Below are 27220 nucleotides of genomic sequence, written 5' to 3'. Positions count from 1 at the left end.
GCATTAATCTTTTAATGCATGCAGCAGTGTTCTTTAAATTGTCTTGATAGTTAGTAATTATAAAAGTAATTGCTGTCTTGAATGGACATAATTTTCTTTGTGTTGTTTACGTGAAAATCATTTCAAAGATTTCTACAGTGGAAATAGCAGTTTTACATTTTCATCAGTGTTGTCTGCAGAGAATAATCTTTCAATGTTCCATAAATGTGTTTCAGGTGGCTAAGTCAGGCACTGAGCCAAGTCATCTAGGAGCACTAGGTGCCGAGTTGGCACGTTGGTATGCTCAGTTGGCACAGGATTCTATAGGTGCGGCTGCTGCTACGAGTAATGCTGAAGTATCTGCTCGTATCAGAGGTGGTGTACAAGAGCTTGGCCGTGCATGTCAGACCCTAGTACAGGCTGGTGGCAGTTGTCAGTTGGCTGGTCCCCATGATACGTATGCACAGAGGGATGTTGCAGATGGAGCAAGGCTTGTTTCCGAAAAGGTGAGTTGCTCCTAACTGCACTTACAGTAGGAATTTTTTTCCATTTGAGTCATTAATATCTCTTTCATTGTGCAGTCGTCTGCAAATCTCAGTGTGTGTATAGACCGTTCTATGTCTTCCCATATAATTTTTGTCCTCAGCAGCTCCCTCTGGGATCACAAAAGTTATTTCATGATGTCTTAATACAGATCATCCTGTTCCCTTGTGTAGTCAGTGTTTACCACCTATTACGTTCTTGCCAATTCTGTTGAGAACTTACTCCTCCTTTTTTTCATCAGTCCACTTCTTTTTCAGCATCCTCCTGTAACATCACATCTGAAACACTTCAGTTCTCTTCCTTTCTAGTTTTTCCATAGTCCATGATGCATTTCTATATAATGCTGTCTCCAGATATTTTTCCTCAAATTAAAGCTTATGTATGGTACTAGTAGACTTCTTTTCCTGTGTTAACTTGCTTCTTATGTCCTCCCCACTTTGTACATCATTCGTTATTTTGCTTCTGAGATAGGAGAATTCCTTCACTTTGTCTACCACATGGTCCCAAATTTTTATTTTATCACCAATATCAATTTTAGTAATTACCATTACTTTCATTTTCCTTTAATTTACTCTTGGACAATATTCTCCTCATTAGACTGCTCATTCTATTCAGCAGGTCCTTTAATCTTACTCGTCCACCCTGTGGATAGTAATGTCATCAGCAAATCTTATCAGTGATATACTTCACCCTGAGGTCTTATTGTTTGTTTAATGTAAAAATTGAACAGTAGGGGAGGAAGACTACATCCTTACATTACACCCTTTGTAATTTGACCACTTCTCTCTTAGTATTTCATTTTTATTGTTCCCTGTTGGTTCGTGTATGTGTTATGTATTACCCATATTTCCTTACCTCTTATATGAGTTTTGCTCAGAAAATAACCAAAATTTAGTTTTGTAAACTTTATTGTTAATTTCACAGATTATTGGTCATTGTCCCCATCGGAGTACTCCACTACCCCCTTTACAAACTTTTCTCAGCAGTGTTTCAATTTTGCGTAGCAGTCCTTCCTTTGAATGGCCTTAATGTTCTGTGATGAATTTGCTTTGTCATCAGTACTATGAGAATTGTGCTTCAGCTCTGACTTTAATGTTGAAAATAAGAAGAAAATGCAAGGAGCCAGGCGGGTGAGTAAGGAGGCTGTGGGAGAACAATCATCTGATTTTTGACACGAAACTGAGGACCTGACAAAGCTGAGTGTGTAGGCACATTGTCGGGGTGCAAGACTCATGAGTTGTCTTGCCACATCTCTGAACTCTTTCTACAGATTTTTTTCATGTAACTATTGCACAATGGTCAATCAGCAATTTGTGTCCACCAAATTGTTGGATCACCTTCAGTTGAGTGACGAGCACTTATAAATTGTGAAAACAATGTGAACAGCCCAGAGCATCATCTCCAAGAGCTAGTTTCAAATGCTGAAATGCTTTTTTAAAAGTCTTCCCCAGTTACACATTCATGAAAACTAAACAAGATACCAACACTCTAAACACATGGTTACAAAGGAGTTAGTGTGCAAGGGAGTGCTGCCAACTGCATATCGGTAAATACCTCCATCAGTATGTAATTCAAAATGGTTGGTTACTTTCTGAACAGACCTTGTATGTATATTTCTGAGACTTTCAAACATCTTGCGACATTTTACTTTGTTGAATGAAATCTGTCGGTGAATAAATCAACTGACGTTGTCATTCTCTATCTCAAGACGTGTCTCCATGCAGGAGCAATGCCAGAGCTGCCTCTCTGGTGCATTTGCGTTTCCTAAGGTCAAAGGAATTGTCATCTAACAGACTTTCACTTCCATTCCTCTACACTGAGGTGATGAAGGTCATGGGATAGTAATGTGCACATACATTGATGATGGTAATATTACATGCACATGGTATAAAAGGGCAGTGCATTGTCAGAGCTGTCATTTGTACTCTGGTGATTCACCTGAAAAGGTTTTTGACATGATTATGGCCACATGACAGGAATTAATGAACTTTAAACTCCGAATAATAGCAGGAGCTAGGCCCAGGGGCATTTCATGTCGGCGCAATGGCCAATGGCCTTCACTTAGTGACCTATAGCAGTGGCATTTGTGTAGAGTTGTCAGTGTTAACAGAAATAACTGCAAAAATCAATTTGGGATGTATGACAAACATATCCATTAGGGCACTGCATCAACATTTGGCTTTAATGAGCTATGGCAGCAGATGACTCACAGGAGAGCCTTTGTGAACAGCATGAACATCGCCTGCAGTGCTTCTCTGGGCTTTTGACTTTATCAGTTGGACCCTAGATGTCTAGAAAACTATGGCCTGGTGAGATGAGTCCCAGTTTCAGTTGGTAAGAGCTGATGGTAGGTTTTGAAGGTGGCACTTACCCCACAAAGCCTTGGACTCAAGTTGTCATCTAGGCACTATGCAAGCTGATGACGGCTCCATAATGGTGTGGGCTGTATTTACATGGAATGGACTGGGTCCTCGGGTCCATCTGAACTGATCATTGACTGGAAATGGTTATTTTCGGCTACTTGGAAACCATTTGCAGCCATTCATGGACTTTATGATCCCAGACAATGATGGAATTTTTATAGATGACAATGCGCCAAATCACTGGGCCACAACTGTTCACCATTGGTTTGAAGAATATTCTGGACAATTTGAGCAACTGATTTGGCCACCCAGATCACCCAACATGAATCCCATTGAAATTTATGAGAGAAAATCAAGAGGTCAGTTTGCGTACAAATTCCTGCACTGGCAACACTTTCTCAATTAAGGGAGGTTGTAGAGGCAGCAGGACCCCCAATATTTCTGCAGGCAAATTCAAATGACTTGCTGAGTCCATGCCAGATCGAGGTGCTGCATTACGCCATTGCCTGTTGTAATGGAGCACCTCGATGTGGTCCAACACAATATTAGGAGATATCTCATGACTTTTGTCCTCTGTGTATATATTATTCTAGTCAGTAATTTTGATGTACTAGCTGTTAAGCTGACAATGAAATAGTTATCACATTTTCAGGACTGTGTGGAAGATTTTCTTCCACAAGTCTGATGGTATAAATTCAACCTTCAATGTACACAGTCTGCTGCTCCACTCTCTTCTTTGTCTTTACAAGTGGAATTATCTACTTTTGCTCTCTTAAGCAGATATAAAAATAATGTGATTTTGATCTTTGTGACTCTTTGCAGTGTGTACAAATGATATGCATTGTTAATATGTTAGTAGAAACATTTTGAGGGCTGAAATACATACTCTCTTCTACAAAGCTGTTGTGATTTCTTCTCTGATCCTCATCCAGTCAAAAATAACATTCCATCTCTTAGTGACCTGGATGTCAACAGGACATTGTTCTCTATCATTTCCTCTTATTACCCTCCTGATTTACAGAGAGTATTTGTAGCTAGATATCTTACCTGCAACTATTTGAAAATTAAGCTTCATGGCAGATTAAAACTGTATGCCGGACCCAGACTCACACTCGGACCTTTGTCTTTCGCAAGCAAGTGCTCAATTGCCTGAGCTACTCAAGTATGACTCATGACCTGTCCTCACAGCTTTACTTCAACCAGTACCTCATCTCCTTCCATCCAAACTTCACAGAATCTTTGTTGCAAAACTTGTAAGACTGGCTCTCTGTGTCTCTGCAATATCCTTTCTTCCAGGAGTGCTAGTCTTGCAGCTTTCACAAGATATTTTCTGTGAAGTCTGGATGGTAGGACACGAGCTACTGGTGGAAGTAAAGCTGTGAGGATGGGTCATAAGTCATACTTGGGTAGTTCAGATGGTAGAGCACTTGCCCACAAAAGGTTAAGGTTCCGAATTCGAGTCACGGTCAGGCACATAGGTGCATCTGCCAGGAATTTTCATAACAGTGTACACTCCACTGCAGAGTGAAAACCTTATTCTGGCATTCTGGGAACTGTAAATTACTGTATGTAATGTCAATAAGTATTGTTTATTTCTTCATTTGTGATCTTTGAAAATGTGTACTGCAATTGACGTGGTGGTGTGTTTTCTATGCTAGTATTGAAACTTTTCTTCTGGAACGTAATTTTGTCTGAAAGTATTGTGTATACACACTTGCAGTTTCTGCTATGCCAGTCATTTGTAAAAAGAAACTTATTGAAGAAATGTTAAGTGCTGTACAAGGAATTCCTCAGTGAAGGCAGTTTACCTTCCTCTTTTTAGCTTGTTGTCCAAAGATGAGGCATTATTTTGAATGTGCTCCAAACTTTTCATATGATTTCTGAGGATGGGTGCTATCTGTTACTACAGTTAAATGCAATGGAAATTAGGTTATAAAAGTCAGTGTGCAACCATCATCAGATCTAAAAATGATAAACTATAAACAACAAAATGTAAATAGATTTACCGAACAAGACAGAAGGCTTATTCAGTGTGTGAATAAAGTGCACAAGTAACCTAAATGTTACAGCAGTGACCCATAGGCACTTAGTCAATGCATGTACATCATTGTAATTTTTACTTTATCATTAATATGCACTCTGTGCTGTTGTTCTTCTACTTGTAATCATTAGATAAGTTGTTCTCACTATTCACACATTTAAGAAGTCCATCTTCTTGTTTGTTTTTGTTTATATTTTCACAGTTTTAAATCTGTTGATGGCTTTTAATAAAGTAAAATGGGACCAAGACACTGACTTTCATAATCTAATCCACTACAAAGGCCAGATAGCTTCATTTCATATAATGAAAATTGTAGACCAGTGAAAAGCAGACAGTTCTTGGAGGGAGAAATTGCTAGAACCATGAAAATTGTACATATTATTACTTGCGTGTTTTACAGGTGTCTGCTGTTCTGGCAGCACTTCAAGCTGGTTCTCGAGGCACCCAGGCTTGTATCAATGCTGCCAGCACAGTTTCTGGGATCATTGGTGATCTTGATACAACTATTATGTTTGCCACTGCTGGTACATTGCATGCTGACAATGAAGATGAATCATTCTCTGACCACCGTGAGAACATACTCAAGACCGCAAAAGCTCTGGTTGAAGACACAAAAACACTTGTTGCAGGTTGGTTATTGAGTGACATTCTCTAACATGTTATAACTTGCTGTTTTTTTGTGAACTTTGAAAAATGCTATCATATCAAGCATTGCTGATGAATTGTAAGACAGCACTTGTGAGATTAAAATAAATAAGTAAATAGATTCAGAGTGTAAAAATTTAATGGATGATGTGAGCAGAGTATGAAGTCAAGCATATGTGTTTTGTGTGCCCCCCCCCCCCCAAACAAACAAACAAACACACACACACACACACACACACACACACACACAGATATACAAGTACTGTGTCTGCCACAAACCATTTAACTAAAAACAAATATTTCAAGTTACAAGTATCACCCTCTCTGAAATATGTAAGTACCAACAAGTCAGGGCACTTTTACAGAGGAATTATAATATGCATTTGTTATACCCTACATACAAAGGTGTTAGTAGTGATGTTAATAATTACTAAGTTACCTTAATGTTGACATAATTTTCTAGAATTTTCGAGAAAGTTATGTATGTGTACTCTGAAATAGTTTCTCATCTTGCAAACAATAATGATGTTAGCAAATCACAGTTTTAATTTCAGATGGGTTTTGCAATTAGTAATGCCAAATGTACATTCACGCATCAGCTTTTACAAGGATGAAATTGTAAAACAGCAACAAGTGATGTTTTCTGTGACCTATCCAAAGCATTCAGCTGTGTAAATAACCACACTTTGATACAAAACTTGACTTTTATGACCTTAATGGTGTAGCTAATAGGTCACTTGTGTCATTCTTAATAATAATAATAATAATAATAATAATAATAATAATAATAATAATAATAATGATGATGCAGACACTTGTTCTCCAAAATGCATCAGTAGTAGGAGGGTACTTTTTTCCAAATTTTTTCGAGGGGTTGGGGGAATGATTGATTGGAGTTCTACAGGTTTGAATGTTGGGTTTTCTGTTGTTTCTCATGATGATGCTAATGATTTTCCACTTAATGTACATTGAGAATTAGTTATTTTTTCATATGCAAAGAATAATTACAGTATATTCAATACCAATAAACATAGAGCAACTGAGGACATTTTAAATAATATGTTTGGAAATATTATTCATTTGTTAGGTTCATGTACTGTGGTATACTAAATAATTAAGAGTGTCTAGTTCCCCCATCCCATGCTTCCTTAGTTTATCTAACAGTATGGTGGTACTGACACAATTGTAGTGTCTGCAACTAGAGTTTGTTGAGCGTACCCATAATGCTGTGACAATGACTAAATGATCGTGTGAAGAAGTGTACCACTCTTTGTTGTATCTTGTCTAGCTCCCATGTTAATCCTTCCTGGTAAGGGTCCTAGGCTGATGAGCAGTAGTCAAGAATTGGTCGAACAAGTGTTTTGTAAGCCACTTTTTTCATGGATGAATAATGTTTCCTGAAGATTCTTCCAATGAATCTCAGCTGTGCATTTGCTTTTCCCATAATTTGTTTTATGTGGTCCTTCTGCTTTAGTTGCTCTGGATGATTATGCCTAGGTATTTTATGGTAGTTAATTTTTCCAGTGATTTGTTGCCAATATTATAATCATACAGTAGCAAATTTCTTCCCTCATTTATGTGCAAATACATTATTCATTTATATTCTGGGCCAAATGCCAGACATAGCCTGAATCGTCACATTTCTGCAGGTCTTCTTTGCAATTCACTAGGTAGACTCCTCTATCATTGCTGCCTTCTTATGGATAACTTCATCATCTGCAAACAGCCTCATGGAACTTCTGACATTGTACACAAGTTCATTGGAATGTATTGTAAGCATTAACAGTTGTAGCACACCTCCTCAAGGTACTTCTAAAATTATCTTCACATCTGTTCAAATGGCTCTGAGCACTATTGGACGTAACATCTGAGGTCATCAGTCCCCTAGAACTTTTTACATTTGTCAGTTTTGTTCCATTAAAAAGCAATGTGTTGTGTTCTATTTGCAAGGAAGTCCTGAAACCAATAACAAATGTGGTCCAATTCTTGATAAGATTGTATTTTTTTTGCTAAACAACAGTGCAGAACTGTCGCAAATGACTTTCAGAAATTGAGCTGATTACTAGTCATGTTGAGTTGGCAACAAAGGGGATAGTTTGTAAATATCAGGAAAGTACACACATCTGCACATGTTTTTGAACATTTTTAATATTTTTAGCTGTGTTACATTGTGTGTCCTAGCTCAGGTCTACCAGGACGGCAAGTCATCGACGTCTCTTTAACGTTTAAATGGATACAAATTGATCAGTTACACATTTTAAATAATACGTAGTTACTCTGTCATTTTAGGTGCAGCATCCTCTCAAGAGCAGTTAGCTGTTGCTGCTCAGAACGCTGTTGCAACAATTGTACAGCTGTCAGAAGTTGTGAAACTCGGTGCAGCCTCTCTTGGATCCAATAACCCAGAAGCTCAGGTGAAAAGATTATTTTAAAGTTTGTAGCAATATTTAACTGAAAAATCACAGTAGATCACTTACATTGCAAGTTTGTGGTAGTTTTCAGAGAGCTACTATTTCAGATAAAATTTTTAGAAAGAATATTTTACATTTAGTGGTGCACATCATGTTTATTATTTGTAATCCCACTTTTTTCTGTAGGTAATGCTAATTAATGCTGTAAAAGATGTTGCATCAGCTCTTGGCGATCTGATACAGGCTACAAAGGCTGCATCAGGGAAGAGCATCAATGATCCATCCATGAATCACCTGAAGGAATCAGCCAAGGTATGTTATTGAAAACTAGCTACTCTCTCATGAAACTGAGAAAGGGGAAACTGTATTATTAAGCTGTTCAGATATGCTGTTGTCTGTGTTATGTTTCATGAGAATATACATCAGTAAAAATTGTAAGAAATGTTTAATGTGTAGCTAATCTAATACACAACTTTTACATCTTCAAAGAATGCCCTTTTTAATACTGACAGCAGTGAAGTTCCATCATTTGTAAGCAGCCAGTTGCAGAATGCCTCTACCACTCTACCATAACCATTTTCTCTCTCTCTCTCTCTCTCTCTCTCTCTCTCTCTCTCTCTCTCTCTCTCTGTGTGTGTGTGTGTGTGTGTGTGTGTGTGTGTGTGTGTGTGTGTGTGTGATAGTATTTAGAAGTTAATTTTCCGGTATAGTTACAAAGAGCACTTTTTTGTAGAAATGCCCAAATAGAAATTCAGAATTAAATCCAGTTAAAATGTGTGCCATTTATACTGTGTGTTTGTTCTGTTCATAAGAAAACAAAAATTGTAAATCATGAAAAACATAAATATGAAGAGAGGTTGGAGGAATGCTGCCCCCATGAAAGAAAGTGGGGTAATGGTCTTCGTAATGAATACACATTGATGTAAACTGAGAATCTCAAGTGTTTCAAACCTGTGAATTCCTTCTTCTGTAGACAGCAGGAATAGAATGAGGGGTTTAATACAAGGAAATGGTGCAAACACATAGCATAGTAGAAACCAAAGGTGAAGGGAGCCATACAACACATTAAGAGGCATATAATATTAATGCAAGAAATGTGGTAATGATATTGTATTGCATTCTGTACTGAGCAACAGTGAGAAATCGTATGGTATGAACTGTGAAATAAAAGAAGTTATAATCTTTGAAACTTACTATTTTTACAGAACTACCCTATATTAGAATATAGGTTTCTGAAGGACAGGAAATTAAGAATTTGTACATTTTCTTTCCTGAAGTGACTGATAGGAAAACTTTAATAATTTGATAAAATCATCACATGTTTGAATTGTAGTCATTTTATTTTGGGAGTTAGTCTAAATATCACTGTCTGTTCTTCTGGCACAGAATGACTGACTTATAACATTGTCAATTATAGATTGATACCCTCAGTCGAAAATTAAGGCTTTGAATTTTTTGTTCTTCTTTATAAATTATTGATTTGTGCTTTAGGTAGAGTGTCTGCCTCAATGTTCTTTTGGTAAATGTTCACTTAAACTGCACTCAGTGATTTTTCTGTTTCCAAACAACAGAATTACAGTCAGCTTTACTCTGAGTGTTCAGGGATTGTATTTTACTGTAGTATGAGCAGCACAGATGTTCACCATAGACATGATTTGTAAATGGTCTGTGGCAACTTGTCCAATGTGACCTATTGAGGTTTTGTCAGATCTTTTCTAATTGCTGCCAATTCGTCTATGAGGAAGAACTTGCAACTATGTGTTTTTGTCAAAAGACTGTCCTTTGCTCTATGTGTAAATAGTTAGCTGATTATGTTTCTGCTAGCTAACAGTTATCACAAAAAATATCTTTGTTTTCCTAAATTCATATTTACTTGTGTTCATATACCACATGCTATATCAGGAACATCACAAGTAGATGGAGCACTTGCATTCTGTCACCCGTTTGAAGCAATTGTGTGCAAATTAATTGGCATTACAGTACTTGAATGTCACCATACTTTTCTCTCAACCTTTTGCAATTCTCAGTAGTACAGACGTTAGTTTGGACACCTTTTGTGCAAAAAAAAAAAAAAAAAAAAAGAAAGAAAAAAGAGGATGCATATTTTATGTTTTGTTGATCCGGCAGGTGGATTCGGACACGGATTGGCTCGTGTCTGATCAAGAAGAGGAACTAATCCGCCTGCTTAGCGTCGAGAATCTGCATCAGTCAGAGACCCCCACTACTGATTTAGTACAATTAGTAGCTGCTTAAAAACTTTTGGTTGCAGAGATTTTCTTGGAGACCAGAATCACATTGTGACTTAAATGTTCATTTTGATATTTCAAATATATTTATTTTTTCTTATTTAAACTTGATTTAAATAGCAGCCACGTCTCATAAATGTCATATTAGAAAATCAAAATAAACACAGTTACCAGTTTCAGAACATTTTTACTAGAAAATATATCAGAGTTGTCTGCTAAAATGCCATAAATGATCTGTTGCCTTTTGGGAAAGTGTGACACTATTCAGTGTGTGGCTGTAGATGAAAAAAATGTATTTTTACTATTGTTGACATGATTGGTTATGCGGTCTATTGTGTATTCTTTTCCCAATTTTTATTTTTTCATGGTTGATTTTGATACACATCCCGCTTCTTAAGAAAGAACTTTGTTCATGTGTAACATTTTTAAGAGATATGAGATTAAAATTTTGTTAATTTTGCTGATAACAGTTATTTGTTACAATAAATATATTGTTCACTTCCATGGTAAAATATCTGACAAATAGTGTCAATTTCTTAATTATGTTTGTAAGACAGGTACTTTATGAACAAAGGTAAACAATAACCTGCAGCATCTCTACCCAATGATGACTGATAAAACTAGATGATGTGTTTGCAGTTTAATGAATTGTGAATTACTGTGACAGTTCGTCAGTCACTGAATGTAATTTTTTGTCAATTTAAGAATGTGACCATCCAAAGCCACAGAACATATGTGCTAAAACTTGTGCTTCTGTGAACCACATAGTACTGCAGCAGAGATGAACAATGTTACACTCTGACTTGTCGGGGATCTCTTGGAGTAGTGTATTAAAACCAACTTTGAAAACTGACACTCTCATCTGAAGTGGTACATGTGCCTGTTGTCCAGTATTAGGGCAATGAGAATGGTTCATAGTGTAATTTTTTCCTCTCTCATAGTAGCTGAAAGTACAAAATTCAAACCTTACCTGCACATGTATCTAGAAGCACGTAGACTATTGCAGATTGAAGCCCATGCAGTTTTATTACCAAGAAAAAAGAAAAAAAAGGAAGAAATATAAACAGATAGGCCTCATGTGTCCTCTTGGGGCTAAATTTATGTTAGTAATAGGTTAATGTGAACTGTCACACAGTGATATATGCTTCAGTTTTCTGTGGAGTAAATTATCTCCTACAAAAATGTCAGACCATTTATGTATGAAATTTATTTATCTTGGTTGTTATTTTGCTGTTTCAAGTGATATATCCCCTATGTTGGAAATGTATATTTTATATAAATGAAATCACTGTGGAAATTGTACATGCCCCATTGCTGTATCATTAGTCTGACCATTACCTGATATGCATGGCACAAGATTTAGTGTGATTGCATATACTTAAGTGAGAAAATTAAAGGAACTTAAAATATTTTGTAGACCACTAGAGTTGCTGTCATGTCACCTTTCACTGCTAAACATTATATAAAATTAATTTACCTGGTGTGCCAAAATGATTAAAGCCTGGTGCTTGCTTGTTCGGTTTTTCTTTTAGTTTGATTTATATATTAAAATCAAGTGCTCAATAACAAAATTAATGTGCATGGTATTGAGTTTTACATGGTGTTTTAATGAAAAAATAGTTTGCAGGAACGGGCTTTTTGTCCAGTTAAACAGTTTTGTTGACGAGATGACATATGTAATCATTATCTTTTGTTTGTTTGTTTGTTTTAATTTGGTGAAAGGCATTTATGTGACATCAATCTCTCTGTGGGGATGACATTACTCATTTTGTTAGAGGAATATGATACACAATACCAAACATTAAATAACAGTACTTGTGCTGACTTTTGTACATAGCAGCAAATTTGTAAAAGTAGGTGATTTGTGAGTGATTATAATTGTCAGAATTTTATTAAAATTCTGTTATATCTTGAATTTTGTACTGTTGTGCACTATTCACAATGTACTGCCTTCAATTAATGTTATGTTGTTGCTTGCAATCAACAGGAGATATATTCCATATTGTGATATATGGATCAGTCAGAATATATAGACTTTCTCAATTCGCAATTCCAAAACTGTTGTTTGTTTATTTTTTTCTAGAAGTACTTGATAAATTTGAGGTATATGATGTTTCCTATTGAAGTGTGAAGAGGACAGTGTCACTTGCACAAAGATAATGACTTGTTTGTGGTATTTACAAGCATAAAAAACTGAAATAATGGTATGCAGTGGATGTTTTGTTACACTTAAAAATCAAAATTTTTAATTTTTAAATGGTAGGTAATCAATTTACTTCATTACTGAACATGCAGCATGCCATTGTATTTTTAACGAAATTTGGTGATGTGTTTTGTGTGTTACTCCAGCCTGACGGAGAAGGAATGCATGGCTAACCAAAGACTTTGTGGTATTGTGTATGCTGTAGAATATTAACTGTTAAGTAACATATAATCTGTTGTGTTGATAAGTGTTGCCTGTATTTATTTGTAGGTGTCAGAGTTACTTAACATTCTGTTCTTGTAACCCAAGCTTAGATTTATTCTTGTTTATACGTCTTGGGTATTAACCTGACTCACTTTTTCTTTTATAGGTGATGGTGACGAATGTGACATCTTTACTGAAGACTGTTAAAGCAGTTGAAGATGAACATACACGGGGCACCCGAGCTTTGGAGTCAACTATACAGGCCATAGCGCAAGAGATAAGAGTATGTCTTGCAATGTAGCATTCACTCTTCAGCATTACGCTTCACATCGTTTTTTATAGTTTGTATAAAGACTTTGTTTCTTGGCCAAACACCACAGTTGCCTTGTAGCACACAATATATAATATACATTTATAATTACATGAATGTAGTGATGACTCTGCCAACTCAACATTTGTAACTGTTTACTTTCTCATCTGAGCTTCATTGTAAGTTATCCTCATTATTTGCACAGGCTCTTAATTCTCCTGACCAGCCAAAGACTTCAGCAACTCCAGAGGATTTAGTCCGTTGTACAAAATCGATTACAGTTGCCACAGCAAAAGCTGTAGCTGCTGGCAATAGCTGCAAGCAGGATGACATCATTGTAGCTGCTAATGTTGGCCGTAAAGCCATTTCAGATATGCTCACAATCTGCAAGGTATGGAAATGCTAATCTACCCACCTCTCGCTTGTGTGTATTCCAGTTACTTTGTTGTTGTTGTTGTTGTTACTACTACTACTACTACTACTACTACTATTTTAAATCAATAGTCAGAGAGCCGGCCGCTGTGGCGAGCAGTTCCAGGTGCTTTAGTCTGGAACTGTGCTGCTGCTACGGTCGCAGGTTCCAATCCTGCCTTGGGCAGGGATGTGTGTGATGTCCTTAGATTAGTTAGGTTTAAGTAGTTCTAAGTCTAGGGGACTGATGATCTCAGATGTTAAGACCCATAGTGCTTAGAGTCATTTGAACAGTCAGAGAGTTTGATGTTAAAATCTGAGACAGAAATTTTCCTCTAAACTATATGCTTTATTCAACACTATATCTGTGGAGGATCAATTTATGTCTATCTTGTAATGGCTCCAGACTTCACTCATAATGTTATGAACCAAAGCACTTTCACATCAGTTAACTGCCATGGCTGTAACTTACTTTTTGAGTTATACTAAAATCTCTTTATTTGTCAACAGTATTTTTCAATTTTTATTAGCCAATTAAAACCCACTAGAAGTGGTAGAATCAGTTATCTTTGTTGTAACATTGCACCAGTTGTAACAGAGAATCCAAAAGAAATCTGCAAATGTCACAAAGGATTGAAAATCAGTCCATGTTTCATTACTTTTTCATTCATAATAGTACTCCTGAGATGCGAAACCTTTAAAGCTGAAAGCAAGACAGATTACTATTAAGAAGATTGTTTCTCCCACAAAAGCAGTAGCTTACTAGATACACATGCAACCAACCCATCCTTGAGTATTGAATGCTTATCTGGGGATCCATATTAACTTGAATTTATTAAAGCTAGTTTCAGTGTTCTACCCTGCTAGAAAAGGTTCACACAGCACATGAAATGCTGGTCTTAAATTTTAGAGAACTTTTTTTTTCATAGAAATTTCTTAAGAATTTATCATAGCTTGCTACATCACACAGAGTCCATAGTGTAAAAATAAAGGTGGTTAAGCACTGTACAAGCAATTGTTTTCCCATGCACCCTCAGTGAGTAGAATTAAAAGACAGTGTAAAGATGCCCTCTGCTGCACACAACACAAGGTGTGTGGCATATAAATATGAATGCAGATGTGTAATGTTAGTGCCTGGTATCTTGACAGACCATGAGGTGGTTCAATGCCTTCTTCACACATTTCCAAGTTTTTAGATTATATCTTTGTACTAATTAAAAATATTACAATCAAAATATGATTGTGTTGTGCAGCCAGACCCTTAACATGCCAAATGTTTCCTGGAAACAGGTGTTTTTCTTCTCAAACAGATACTTAAAAAACTAGGCTGTTTTCGATCTTTAACCCCAACTATCTCATCTCTCACCTGCAAAATGTTCTTTTTGTTCATTAGACTGTGTTAACTTTTGTGAAATTATTTGTAATCAAATTCATGAAGCTTATTTGGTCATGTTAATTGTACATCTGTCTAACAAAAATGGGTATACAGACTAGATATTTTGTAGTTTAGTTTTAAATCAGTTGTACTTTGTTGTCTAATGATGCAGCTATATTACTATCAGTAGAAATAAGTCACGTAATACGTTATTTATTTAATTTAGGCAACAGCAAATGCAGCAGAAACAGCCGAACTCAGGTCGCGCACAATACGTGCTGGACATGATGTGGCAGTCCAGTACCGTGAGTTGCTGCAGACTATTCTACATATTGCCAGTCGACCAGGAGCTGGTGCACAAGAGGCAGCACGCACAGGTCTGCCGCCAATTTCTCGGAGGATAGCTCAGTGTGTGGCTGAATTGGTTGCTGCAGCTGAGTTACTGAAAGGTCAGTTTAGAAAGCAGTATTTCACATGTTTACGAATGGTGGTGGTGGTAAACCAGTTGGAAGGGGGGGGGGGGACTTTGTATTGTGTTGGCTGAGCGGACAATCCTTAAACTATGTTTACTTGTTTCCTTTGTGAACTAACTTATTGCTAATTACTAGTTATACAGTCACAGTCATTGCTAACCAATGTGCTGTTTTAAGAAATCCCTCTCATGAAAAGATCTCCATTTTCTGCTGTCTTTGTAGCACATTTTATTTCTGTCCTTTATGTACATAATGTTTTGGTTGATGTTGTTAGTGCCATCTCCTCTGCTTTTCCCTTTATTTACAAGTGTAGAAGAAACTGGAAATGTATGACCTGTGTTTGTAATATGTAGAGACTAAGTTCAGATCCCACGCACTCATTCTTGCAATGACACAATAAACTTTAAAAGAAAAGGGTTAAAATGAAACGCTGCACTGTTGTATTCAGTAGTTCATCTCTTACATGTTTTGCAGGCTATAAAATTATCACACCCTCCTATTTCACACAAAATATACTGCATCAGGGAACCATCTAATGTCATACTGTCACTTAACTGTAATTTTGTATTTTCTGTGAAATTTTTTTCTAACTTTTATTACTAATAAATAGAGTATCATTGTAACTTTTGTTACTAATAAATAGAGTATCATTGTAACTTTTATCACTAATAAATAGGCCATCATTTAGTCCCCTGGCTTCAGTACTTGTTTCATTTATTATTAAAACTGCTGCCTTATCTCCATTCTTGATGGTTTGTTGGCTCTGCTAACTTAGTAAACTGTATATTTCACTCACTTGTAGCACTTCTAGAATTGTCTGCCTTTATTGTTCTTACGTAAGTTGTACTGTGTACAAGAGAAGTGAAAATAAGGTGCTTGATCCATGTAGATCAATTATAATTTATGCTAAAAAATTTGATTCCTACTGTGGATAACAGCAGCAGGAGCAAAATTTTCTTCAAGCAGCTGGACTCCAGTTCTGGGTTATTTTTGTCATTAATTGAAATACCCACAATTTGGCATGTCTTGCTCTTTTGCTGGATGATGACTTGATCAAACATATAAATATCTATTGATGTTCACACACTTGGTCTTGTTTCATTGTTCAGTTTTCTGTAAACAGTTCAGTTCAATTCAATAACACCAAGTATTGGTAAGCTTTCTGAACTTTCACTCTTAACTTCTCAGTATTATGAGTAACTTTTTCATTAGTTCCATTTAAAAAATTGTGACATGATTGAAGTTTCCAGAAAGAATATTTTGCCCTGCAGCAGAATGTGCCCTCTGTGAAACTTGGTAACACCGAGTGAGGTGGCTCAGTGGCTAGCACACTGGACTTGCATGAGGGAGGACAACTGTTTAATCCGGCCATCCTGATTTAGGTTTTCCGTAATTTCCCTAAATCGCTCCAGGCAAATGTCGGGATGGTTCTTTTGAAAGGGCACAGTTGACTTCCTTCCCTAATCCGATGAGACCGATGACCTCACTATCTGGTCTCCTCCCCCAAAACAACCCAACATAAACTTGGTAACAGATTGAAACTGTGTGTTAGACTGGGTCTGAGTCTCAGTCCAGCACAAAGTTTTAGTCTGCTAGCTCTCTCTCTCTCTCTCTCTCTCTCTCTCCCTCCCTCCCTCCCACCCACCCACCCACCCACCCACCCACCCACCCACCCACCCCTCCTTCCCCTCTCTCTTCTCTGTCCCTCTCCCCCCTTCTCTCTTCACACACCCACACACCCTACATAGCCAGGTCTTGAAAAGCCTTTTTTTAGTATAAAACGTACAGATATGAGTTAGTAACTCCTACCCACTACCTGTTACAATAATAGAAATTCTTCCACAGAATAGAAAGAGTTGTCAGGGAGTAACTTTTCAATTTGTTTCCAAATTTTATTTTGCTGTTTGTTAGACATTTTATACTACTGAATTGCAGCATTATCACCTTTTTAGTGCTAAAGACAACCTTAATGTGGCCCAATGGATGTCATTTTTTTCTTCTGGTATTGTAACTATGTACGTCATTGTTCCTTTTGAACTGCAAAAGGGGACTTATGACCTAAGATGTTGAGTCCCATAGTGCTCAGAGCCATTTGAACCATTTTGAACTGCAATGGGTTATTTACAACAAACTTTATGAGGGAGTAAATATACTGTGAAGCAGTAGTCAGAATGCCTAACTTCTTAAACAGATAGCTGCAAGAAGATTGCAGGTGAGCACCACATGTAATCCTTACAGCACATTTCTGAGTAATGAAAACTTTCTTTCTTAAACATTAGTTACCCCAGAACATTATTCCATATGATATTATTGAATGAATGAAAATATGCAACCTATGTCAACTTACAGATTTGTGTCCCTCCAAGACTTGCAATGATTGTAAGGGCAAATGTGGTTGAACTAAGTTGTCTTAGATGTTCCAAAATGTTATTTCAGTTTAAACCCTCATCTGTATGGGCAGCACCTAAGAATTATGAAGTTTCCACCCTATTTAATATTTCCTTACCATGTGCTGCATTTACCACTGCTAGGAGGTTGGTAACATTGAGTATCCTGTGTGGTCTTTTTAAATCATTCACAGAAAAGTAGTCAATGATATGTTTAAAAAATTGTTTACCATTTCTTCTGTTCCTTATGTATGTTTGGACTGATTACAATAGTAGTGCCATCTGGAGAGGAAAAAAAATCCACATGTTGTATATTAGAGGGAAGGTCATTGTACAGCTTTCTGCATTCTTTTGGTGAGGTATGACATTACCCATTGGTTGGCTGTACTTTGAAGCCCATAAAACTTCATTTTATGTAAGAGAATATTAATTCACACAGTCAAATGCCTTACACTGGTCAAAGAAAATACCAACTGCCACTGTTTTCTTATTTAATGCTTGCAAAATTTGGTGCATGAACATGTAAATGGCATTCTCTGTAGAGTGACTTTTTGGAAATTCGAACTGTGATTTACTGAGGATATTTTTGTTGCCCAGCTGGTATACTATCTGAGAATACATCACATTCTCAAAATTTTGGAAAATGATTTCAGTAGTGAAAGAGGTCAAAAATTTTCTGTAAATCTAATAATATGGAATCAATTTGACATTCCCTGTCATTAACACTCATTACTTTATGAGTATAAAGAGTTAGTTGTGTTTCACAAGAACGATGTTTTCTGAATCCATGCTGACTGTGTGTCAATAAATCGTCTTCTTTGAGGTAATTCATAATGTTCAAACTCTGTATATGTGTTAGTGGTAAGGGCCAGTGGTCTTTAATCCCTGTATTTGTCATGATACCCCCTATTTGTCCATGATTATCTGTTGCTAAGAGTTCAAGTATGCTTTCACAACCATTTACGCTTCGAATGGGCTCATGAACTAATTGTTGAAAATAATTTTCTGAGAAAGCATTCAGTACAATTTGGGATGACATTTTATGTCTGCTGCCGGCTTTAATCGTATAATTTTTTCAGCATATTGAAGGTAGAGTGAAGTCACCACTGTCTGTAATTGTATGAGTGGGGTACATATTTGAAATGACTCAAGTTTTCTTTGAAATATTCAGAAACTATATCTTCTTAGTCAGGGGGGTAAACTACTTCTGACAGCAATAAATACTCCACCACCAACTGTATTTAATCTATCCTTTCTGAACACTGTTAGGCCATTTGAAAAAATTTCGGCTGAACTTATTTCCGGCTATAGCCTGTTTTCCGTACATATAACTATTTGAGCTTCAGTGCTTTCTATTAGGGCTTGGAGCTCAGGTTCTTTCTCAACTCAACTCAGCTACGACAATTTACAACTACAATACCGATCGTTTCTACAACTACCTTACTGTGTTTTACCTGCCCCCTTCTAGACGGACACCCTTTCTGTGGTTTCCTGAGACCCCCTAACCTAAAAAAAACTGCCCAGTCCCTTCCACACAGCCCCTGCTATCTGTGTAGCCACTTCCTGTTTGTAGTGGACTCCTGACCTATTAAGCAGAACCTGGAAACCCACCACCCTATGGCATAAGTCAAGGAATCTTCAGCCTACATGGTCACAGAACCGCCTGAGCCTCTGATTCAGACCCTCCACTTGGCTCTGCTCCAAAGGACCACAGTCAGTTCTGTCGACAATGCTGCAGATGGTGAGCTCCACCTTAATCTCACAAGCAAGACTGACGGTCTTTACCATTTCTCCTAACTTACTCCTGCAGTTGACTGCGCCCTGTACTTTTCATGACATCCAGAAGCACCCTTTACACATCCGGAATTACCCCCCACCCGCACCCACAGAGTGCACACTGGCTTCCTTCCCCTCCTTGTCAGCCGTGTTCCTAAGAGGACCCCAGCTTGACCTGCTGTTCGCAGCTTATGGAGCTCCCTTCATGTTATTTTGGCGCTGACATGGTTTGCGCGTGTGACATTCAGTTCTGCAGGGCTCTTGCTGCTGTTGTCCTTTTATTTTTCGATACAATCCTCTTCTGTGACTGTTGGTCATGATCACTCAATATTCACTCACCCGCATTGTGACTTAATAGATGATGTTTTTTCAATTTCCCTATATGTGCTATAAATCTTTGGTACAGTGCCTCTTGAAATGCCAAACACGCTAGCTGTCTTCATTATGGAAGCACCCAACACACAAGCACCAAAAATTTGCCCATGTTCAAATATACTTAGCTCTGACATTATGCATAACTACAGATTGGATGTTCAAATTACTTCCAGTGAAATTCGTACAGCATGCTGTCTGCACTGAAATTCTTTGCCTCTGGTTGTAGATGGTTGATTTCAGTTACTGCAGTCTTTTTTAGTGATGGCTAGTTCATCTCTTCACCTCAGTGCAGGAAGTCAGTGAGCAAAACCCAGTTCACATCAACTTCTGTGGCTTCGGGTTTTAATTTGGTATTGCATGAAGAATCACTGTGATGTTCAGGTGTTGACTTGATTTCTGGAAGGAAGTCAGCAATGCACAATTGATTGTCTGTGACAATCATGTCCAAGATTTTATCAACATCACTACAATATGGCCACAAATGTGAATCATGCTTGCCTGCATTTTGTTTTATATTTTTAAGTATTAGGTTCTCAGACATGCACCTATTACACAACTTGTGTAATAGCAGGTACTTTATAACAGCTTTGTGCAACATGTACCGAGGTATCTGCAGGGAATTACTGCAGAGTTCTGTAATTAAAAATTGATGTTTATTTATAATATGCTGCTCACTGCACTCTTCACCGTGAACTATTGGTGACCTTCAGAAATTTGCCTACCCTGGCCATGCACCATTTGCTTGCTTATAAAACATCTGATCCATATATTAAACTGAGTTGATGGTAAAATTATCACTGCTACAATCTTTCCTTTGGAACACTTTCTTACATCAGACTACAAAGTTGACAAGAAAATAAATCTGACTCTCTAAACAATGCAAAGAGTTTTCAGGAAGTGTCAAGTGTCGCATGCATACAACATCCTGAATATATCACATGTGCACTTGACATTCGTATTACATACCCTACCACACTTTTGCAGTGTGGAAAACATAATTTCTGGATAATCGTTATTATTATTATTATTATTAATTGTACACGTGTGTGACCTCAAATGGCATAAAGTTATGAAATAAGAACACTAGAAAAATTTTTCTTTTTACTATGAAACTTGAGAAGATCATGCAAAAGACATTAGTGAACTGCAGCAGACATCTGCAGACATAATGAAAATGGGCAAAAAGTGCTACAAGTGTGCTGATATTGAAGCAGTGAAAACAATTAATTGTACTACTATTTAAAACACACATTATGAGACTACTGTCTTGATATTTAGGATATTGTAAAATAAATATCATATGGTTTCAGGTACGGAGTGGGTGGATCCAGATGATCCAACTGTGATTGCTGAAAATGAACTCCTAGGTGCTGCAGCTTCAATTGATGCTGCTGCCAAAAAATTGGCTAGTCTTAGACCCAGGAAATCTGTTAAGGTGAATTTTCTTTCTACAATTTCTGCTAACATAACTGTCTCATTCACTTGCTGTTTTTCGTGATGGGCCGGAGACTACTTCACCATGAGCCCCACCGCTGTGAGATATGTTTGATATTCTTGGTTGTAATATCAGATTATCACCCAGGAATCAAACATATTATTACAGAGGGGGGTCCAGCAGCATCTTCAGACACATGCACAGAAAACCTTTCTGCTTGGCTGCCAGTCGGTGAAGGAAGGGATTAGCTTCTCCTCTGAAACTTAGTTTAGCGTGGCTGTCATTGCTTCTGTTCTCTCTACTGTACTTTCTCCTAACAAATGCTTTGTGCATCCTGGAAATCTGTGATTACTTATCAATTTGCACACAAGTAATAATCATTTTAATACTGTTTCATCTCATAAATTTCTGAATAGCTTTCAGTGGTTGAAGTGGAAATATGACTTAGGAAACAGGAAATTTCACTGAAGGTGGTTTGTTTTAGCATTTGAGACTCATTTGCTTGATTTCTATTGTAGAAACCTTTTCCCTGCTGTTGCTGAATTCTATGTGAATATTTTATTTTTAAATATTAATAATGCATGTGAAAGAGCCATTTAAAGCGTAGAAAATAATTCATTCTGCACGCAAAAGTTGTCTGTCAGTGACTGCTCAAGACAAAATGTAATGTAAGTTTAAATTAAACTGTTTATGTAGTTAATTACTAACCTGCTCTTTCATTGTTTTCAGTGTAAACTGTAGCTTTATTTTAAAAATACAACATTTTCAGTGCTCTGTTTTTGCATTTTTGTTGCCCAATTGATGCCTTTCTTTTCTCTCCACTGTATGTGAGTTTCTTATTTACTTGTTTACCATGATGCTGTAGCACTTCCACATAACAACTTTCTTTTTCATTTAGTATCTATTTCAGCATTAATTTTGTGGCTGCCTACAATATATTGCTTTACGGTGCAATTTCAGAACAGTTTGCTTTGAGGCTTTTCCTTTCACAGTTACATAATTTGTCAGTGGATATATCATTAAAATTTTTTGCTAGTTGTGGCATTTTTATACAAGCTAGATTGCAAAATTGACAATGTTTTTCACTGTACATACTTACATTTGTGTAGTCAGCATTAAAAGTGGGTTTTGTATTTCCTGCTTGCATACTTTGGCTTCAAATGTAATACTGTTTTTAATACAAGCCACAGGTATTGAAATAATTCAAATACACAAACCAGCACTGTATATCTACTAGGTTTTGTTAGGTAGGCTGCATGTTGAAGGCTAGCAGTTACTTACACAACAAATAGTTTTAAAAGCTTGTTGTAGTCTGAATGTGTGTGCAATATGGCTTTCTGTTTTTAAGAATAATGTTCAATTTTTTCCTGCTGTTGTTTAGGTTTTCATTATGCATTCATATGAGTTTGATTGTATATTTCATTTACAAAAATAAATATCCAATTATTTGTCACATGTCTATCAGCATAAGTTGTGATGCAAAATTATTTCATATTTGCATAGAATTTTCATTTCTTTGCCAATGTGTTTCATTTAAATTTCCTTGCCTGCAAAATGTATTTGATGAATAGGAAGTACCACGTAAGATTTAATATGTTTGTGGAACTGAACGTTATATTTTACAGGAAGCTGACGAGAGCTTGAACTTTGATGAGATGATACTGGAGGCAGCAAAGTCAATTGCTGCTGCAAACTCTGCTCTAGTGAAAGCAGCTTCAGCTGCCCAGCGGGAACTAATTGAAACAGGAAAAGTGAGTTTTTTTCAGCTGTGTATATGTAGGATGGAAGCTATCTTATACTTTTTGTGTTAACCTGAAGCCTTTATTTGGCTCCACCTTTAAAATTTTGCTGATTGAATGGGTCTTTTTGAATGTAGTGAATAACTACAGTAATTTATTTAAAATTTTCATCCCAATGCCTAAAATACTCTTATTTTTATGTAAATCGGGGAAAATTTCCGCAATATTAGAACAGTTGTTGAAGCAGCAGCTTTATTCATCCATAGATCACTTTTACTGAGGTATTGGAAATGTCTTAGTATTGTAATTTAAGAAATAAAAAACAACACAGTTCACATATACAGGCATTTACATACTTACAGGCTTAGTTTGAGAATAATGGGACAGGTAGTCTTCCGTGGCCTTAAAGTAGGAACCATCCCAGCATTTGCCTGAAGTGATTTTTGAAAAACCACAGAAGACCTAAATCAGGATGTCTGGGTGAAGATTGGAGCCTGCACCCTCTCAAATACACAGCTAATCTGTTTAAAACAATGTTACTGTTTGGACTTTTAGTGCTTGCACTGTTGGCAATCAGTGTTGCTTAATATCAATATTATCAGTTGCAGAGTTAATATTCTGTGTTATTGCTTGTACTTTAATTTCAGTAAGGAAAAGTTTGGGCTATGAGGTGAAAATATGGCATGACAACAAATTTCCACTCACTGTACAGGGGAAAAATGAGCAGCAGACAAGACACAATGAAGCAGTTACAGTTGTTGCTCAGCTATCAAAATACAGCTCTTTTTCAGTTCCTTACACACACACACACACACACACACACACACACACACACACACACACACACACACATATTCTCTCTCCTGGTGTTATGGTTTCACTAGACATGTAGTGATCACATATGTAGTCAGTGGGAGTCAGTAGAAGAGCTAGTTGTTACCTAGAGAGATAGGTACAAAATGGCGGAGACAGTTTCTGCAAGTGTGCACAAGAAACTGGTGAATCCATACATAAGAAAAAGTTTCTGCAAGTTTGAGCAAGAAACTGGCAAATCTATACACAAGGAAAAAATGTTGAAGAGGTGGGTGACATAGTATTGTGGAAGAATGATGAGAGAGGGACATAATGATAGAGAAATTTGGTGCAACAAGTGTAAATGAGAAAACTAAAATAAAGGGCAAAGAGATGTTGAAGCTACTTGATAAAGGGGGCAGGAGAATAGAAGCAGGAGGAAAGGCAGGAAGTTGCATAAGAGCTGGTGCTTAATAGAGAGGATACAAATTGCTTAGGTTGGGAAGACTTACATGTCATGTTGAGTATTGGTCTTTGCACCTCTATAGTCAAGATTGCCCTTGGCTTTGGAAGAGTGCAGTGGTTGCAGCAAAGTTGATATAGGACAGGGCTGATTTTACAAGTGACCATGCATTTTACAGAATAGGGTACACTGATGAGCCAAAACATTATGCCCACTTCCCACCATTGAGATTGACTGCCACCTGGTGCTATTGGTACGTTGTGCAATAAGGAAGTTACATAAGTGGGGCAGGGGTGAATGGGGAATAATTCTAGCAGTGATAGAGGCCAAAGATGGTGAAATCCACTAACATAAGTGATTTTGACAACTGGCAGATTGTTATGGCCTGGCCCCCAGGATGTGCTACTGTCATGCATCTCTGTGGAAAATGGTTGAAGCATGGTGAAACCACAAGTAGACAACAAATTGTTGGACATTCGTGCCCCATCACAGAACATGGAGATCTGAGGCTTGCCCACTCTATAAAGCAGAATAGGTGGCAATCTGCTTCAGTTCTAATGTCAGAGCATGGTGCTAGTGCATGCATATGTCTCTCAAAGCACACCATTCAGTGCACGATGTTGAACATGGGGCTCCACAGCAGATGAGGCCTACTTGTTCCCATGTTGACCCGACATAATCAGTTAAGATTGCAGTGGGCATGGAATCATCCAGGTTAGACCAGGGAAATGGTCTGGAAAATGTAGCATCTATTTTTTGCAAAATTCACTACTATTTGTCAACTAGGCGAGTCAAGACAAAGATGTAGTGCTTCGAAATCGACTGTTAAAAAAGTGCTGATAGGTGAACTTTTTGGTTGGAATGTTTGCATTTGCAAAAACTTAGTTTTTTTTTCTGGAATGGCCTTTGTTTTTTTCCTTTGGCTGTATTGAAGTGTTCAGCAGACATCTGTTCTATTGAGAAGCAGTCAAATTTGCTGCCATCGAACTGAATAAATCTCTGATTTAATGTGTTTCCCAACATTGGTTTACTTTTCCTGACCAAGTCAATGACTACAAAATCCAGACAAATATTAATTTCAACCGTTCATGGTCATGCAGAGATACGCAACCCATACTTGACAGCACTGCAGGTAGAATGGACTTACCATAGAAATAGAAATGAAAATAACTTCCAATATTAGGGGAAGAATTTCAACGCAGTTAAAATATGAGACAGGGTTTGTTTTCAGGTCACCTGTGCAGAGTGCGGACACTATATACATTCAGACGGCTGTGAGTGTAAACAAAGTGGAATTTTGACCACTAGAAGGGAGAGGAGTGGTGCCTAGAAACAAGCCCCTGCCTCCCTCTCGCAGTGCAGTAGTCTGCAACTGTGTCCTGTCAAAGCAGAATTAACATATTGTTGTAGGAATTGCCAGCTTGTTCTGCTGTTGTAAGGGTCCTAATTGAAATTCGTGATGGACCAGGGTTAGTCTTTCCACTCATTTCTAAATAAGATTAAAAAGAAAACATGAGCAATGCACAACACACAATGTTTGGGAACAACTACCGCACAATTGCTGGTTAAGATTGGCAGACTGTTAACAAGATAGCTCAGGCCCGACTGCTAGCAATATTCGATGCAACCACAGTTAGAAATACTCGCTACCTCAAACTGCCATGCATCATACCATGAATGTTTGAACATCAGCCAACAAACAAATGTACGTGTTTCTTTGTTCTAAGATGCCAGGTCCCACTACTATGTTGCATTACGCAGCGTGTTTCTCATACAGCCCATTCAACTGCTCACAGTTGGAATGGCACCAGAGCATCAAGTCCACTGATACATTGTTGTGCTTCTGCATTTTTTGGTTTCCAGACACATTCTTATGCACATGATCTTACCAAAGTGGGCTTCGCGGGATGATGTGCAACACCAGTAACAAAAACAATGGAATTGTTCATCTGGATACAATTTACTATGAAATAGCATTTATTAGGTAATAGTACATTTTGAGGCAGGATTCACATTTATCACAACAAGCAAATTTTTCCTGTCCCTAACCACGGATCAACGGAAATGTGTCATTTGTTTGATGAATTACATTTCTTGTCACACCAAGTTGATGATCATGTGAAGTTATGCTGGCATCCAGACAAATGGCTGCTCAATACTTGCACTGGGTCACCGGTGTAGGCCTGTGAGGGCAGTATTATGTTGGGATCTATGCTAGTAATCAAAGGCATCATGACAGCTGTGAAATACGTGAAAATTATTGCAAACCACCTTCGTACATGACTAGATAGCGTAGGCACCTTACTCAAGGATAACTGTCCATGTCACAAGGCCAGAATCATGCTGCAGTGGTTTGAGGAGCATGATGATGAACTCATACTGTTATCTTGGCCACCAAATTTGCCTGATCTGAAACTGATGAAACACATCTGGAACACTATTGGGCTCCAGCTCCGCACTCATGAACTACCAGCCCATAATATTCATAAATTGTGTTAAATGCATACACATCACGTTACCACATACATCTGGAAACCTACCAATGATTTGTTGAATTCTTACTGTGCAGTGTTGTTTCTGTACTGCATTACAAAAGAGGATCAACATGCTGTTGAGCAGATGGTGATTATGTTTTGGCTCATCAATGTGTGGTGGTAACAACCAAAATGAGCCATAGACAGATGGTGAATGAATGGGTGGTAATTGAATCCAGATCTTTCCCAAGGATATGGTGCATGAGGCTAGAGTGTGGTGGCATGGATATGACTTTTGGAAGCATTTTGGTGAATATGAGCACAGTAAAATGTAATCAATGCCTTCACACAGGGCATGGTTTAATAGTTCCAGTCCATAGTAGTTCTGGATAGTAAGCTGAATGATTTATATGTCGGGAGGGAAAGGGTGGGATGGGGGAATCATGAACGTAGAAGAATAACAGACAATACACACACAATACACAAGACACATGTGTATGTGAAGTAATTTGGGAGACTTATGAGAACTACGTGTTTGGGGGGTGGCTGCCTGCAGCAAGGGTGCACTGAAAGAA

General features: G+C 37.5%; 1 protein-coding gene across 3 annotated transcripts in view; it reads left to right on the top strand.

Moving 5' to 3' along the window:
- The window catches only part of LOC124722634 (talin-1), a 284201-nt gene that overhangs the window by 221655 nt on the left and 35326 nt on the right, over nt 1–27220 (top strand). For 2 of the 3 annotated variants that reach the window (XM_047247780.1, XM_047247781.1), the window contains exons 34-42: nt 216–485; nt 5327–5555; nt 7861–7985; nt 8169–8294; nt 12802–12918; nt 13151–13336; nt 14958–15180; nt 21053–21177; nt 22803–22928. In XM_047247780.1, the coding sequence (XP_047103736.1) occupies nt 216–485; nt 5327–5555; nt 7861–7985; nt 8169–8294; nt 12802–12918; nt 13151–13336; nt 14958–15180; nt 21053–21177; nt 22803–22928 (1527 nt within the window). Of the gene's footprint in view, nt 1–215; nt 486–5326; nt 5556–7860; nt 7986–8168; nt 8295–10109; nt 11317–12801; nt 12919–13150; nt 13337–14957; nt 15181–21052; nt 21178–22802; nt 22929–27220 lie in introns of those variants that run through there. The other variant, XM_047247782.1, reaches the window with a different exon arrangement.

This window comes from Schistocerca piceifrons, chromosome X (genome assembly GCF_021461385.2).
Source record: "Schistocerca piceifrons isolate TAMUIC-IGC-003096 chromosome X, iqSchPice1.1, whole genome shotgun sequence".
Taxonomy (NCBI): domain Eukaryota; kingdom Metazoa; phylum Arthropoda; class Insecta; order Orthoptera; family Acrididae; genus Schistocerca; species Schistocerca piceifrons.
The sequence above is the reverse complement of the archived record's forward strand: the minus strand, read 5'-3'. Positions and strand labels throughout refer to the sequence as shown.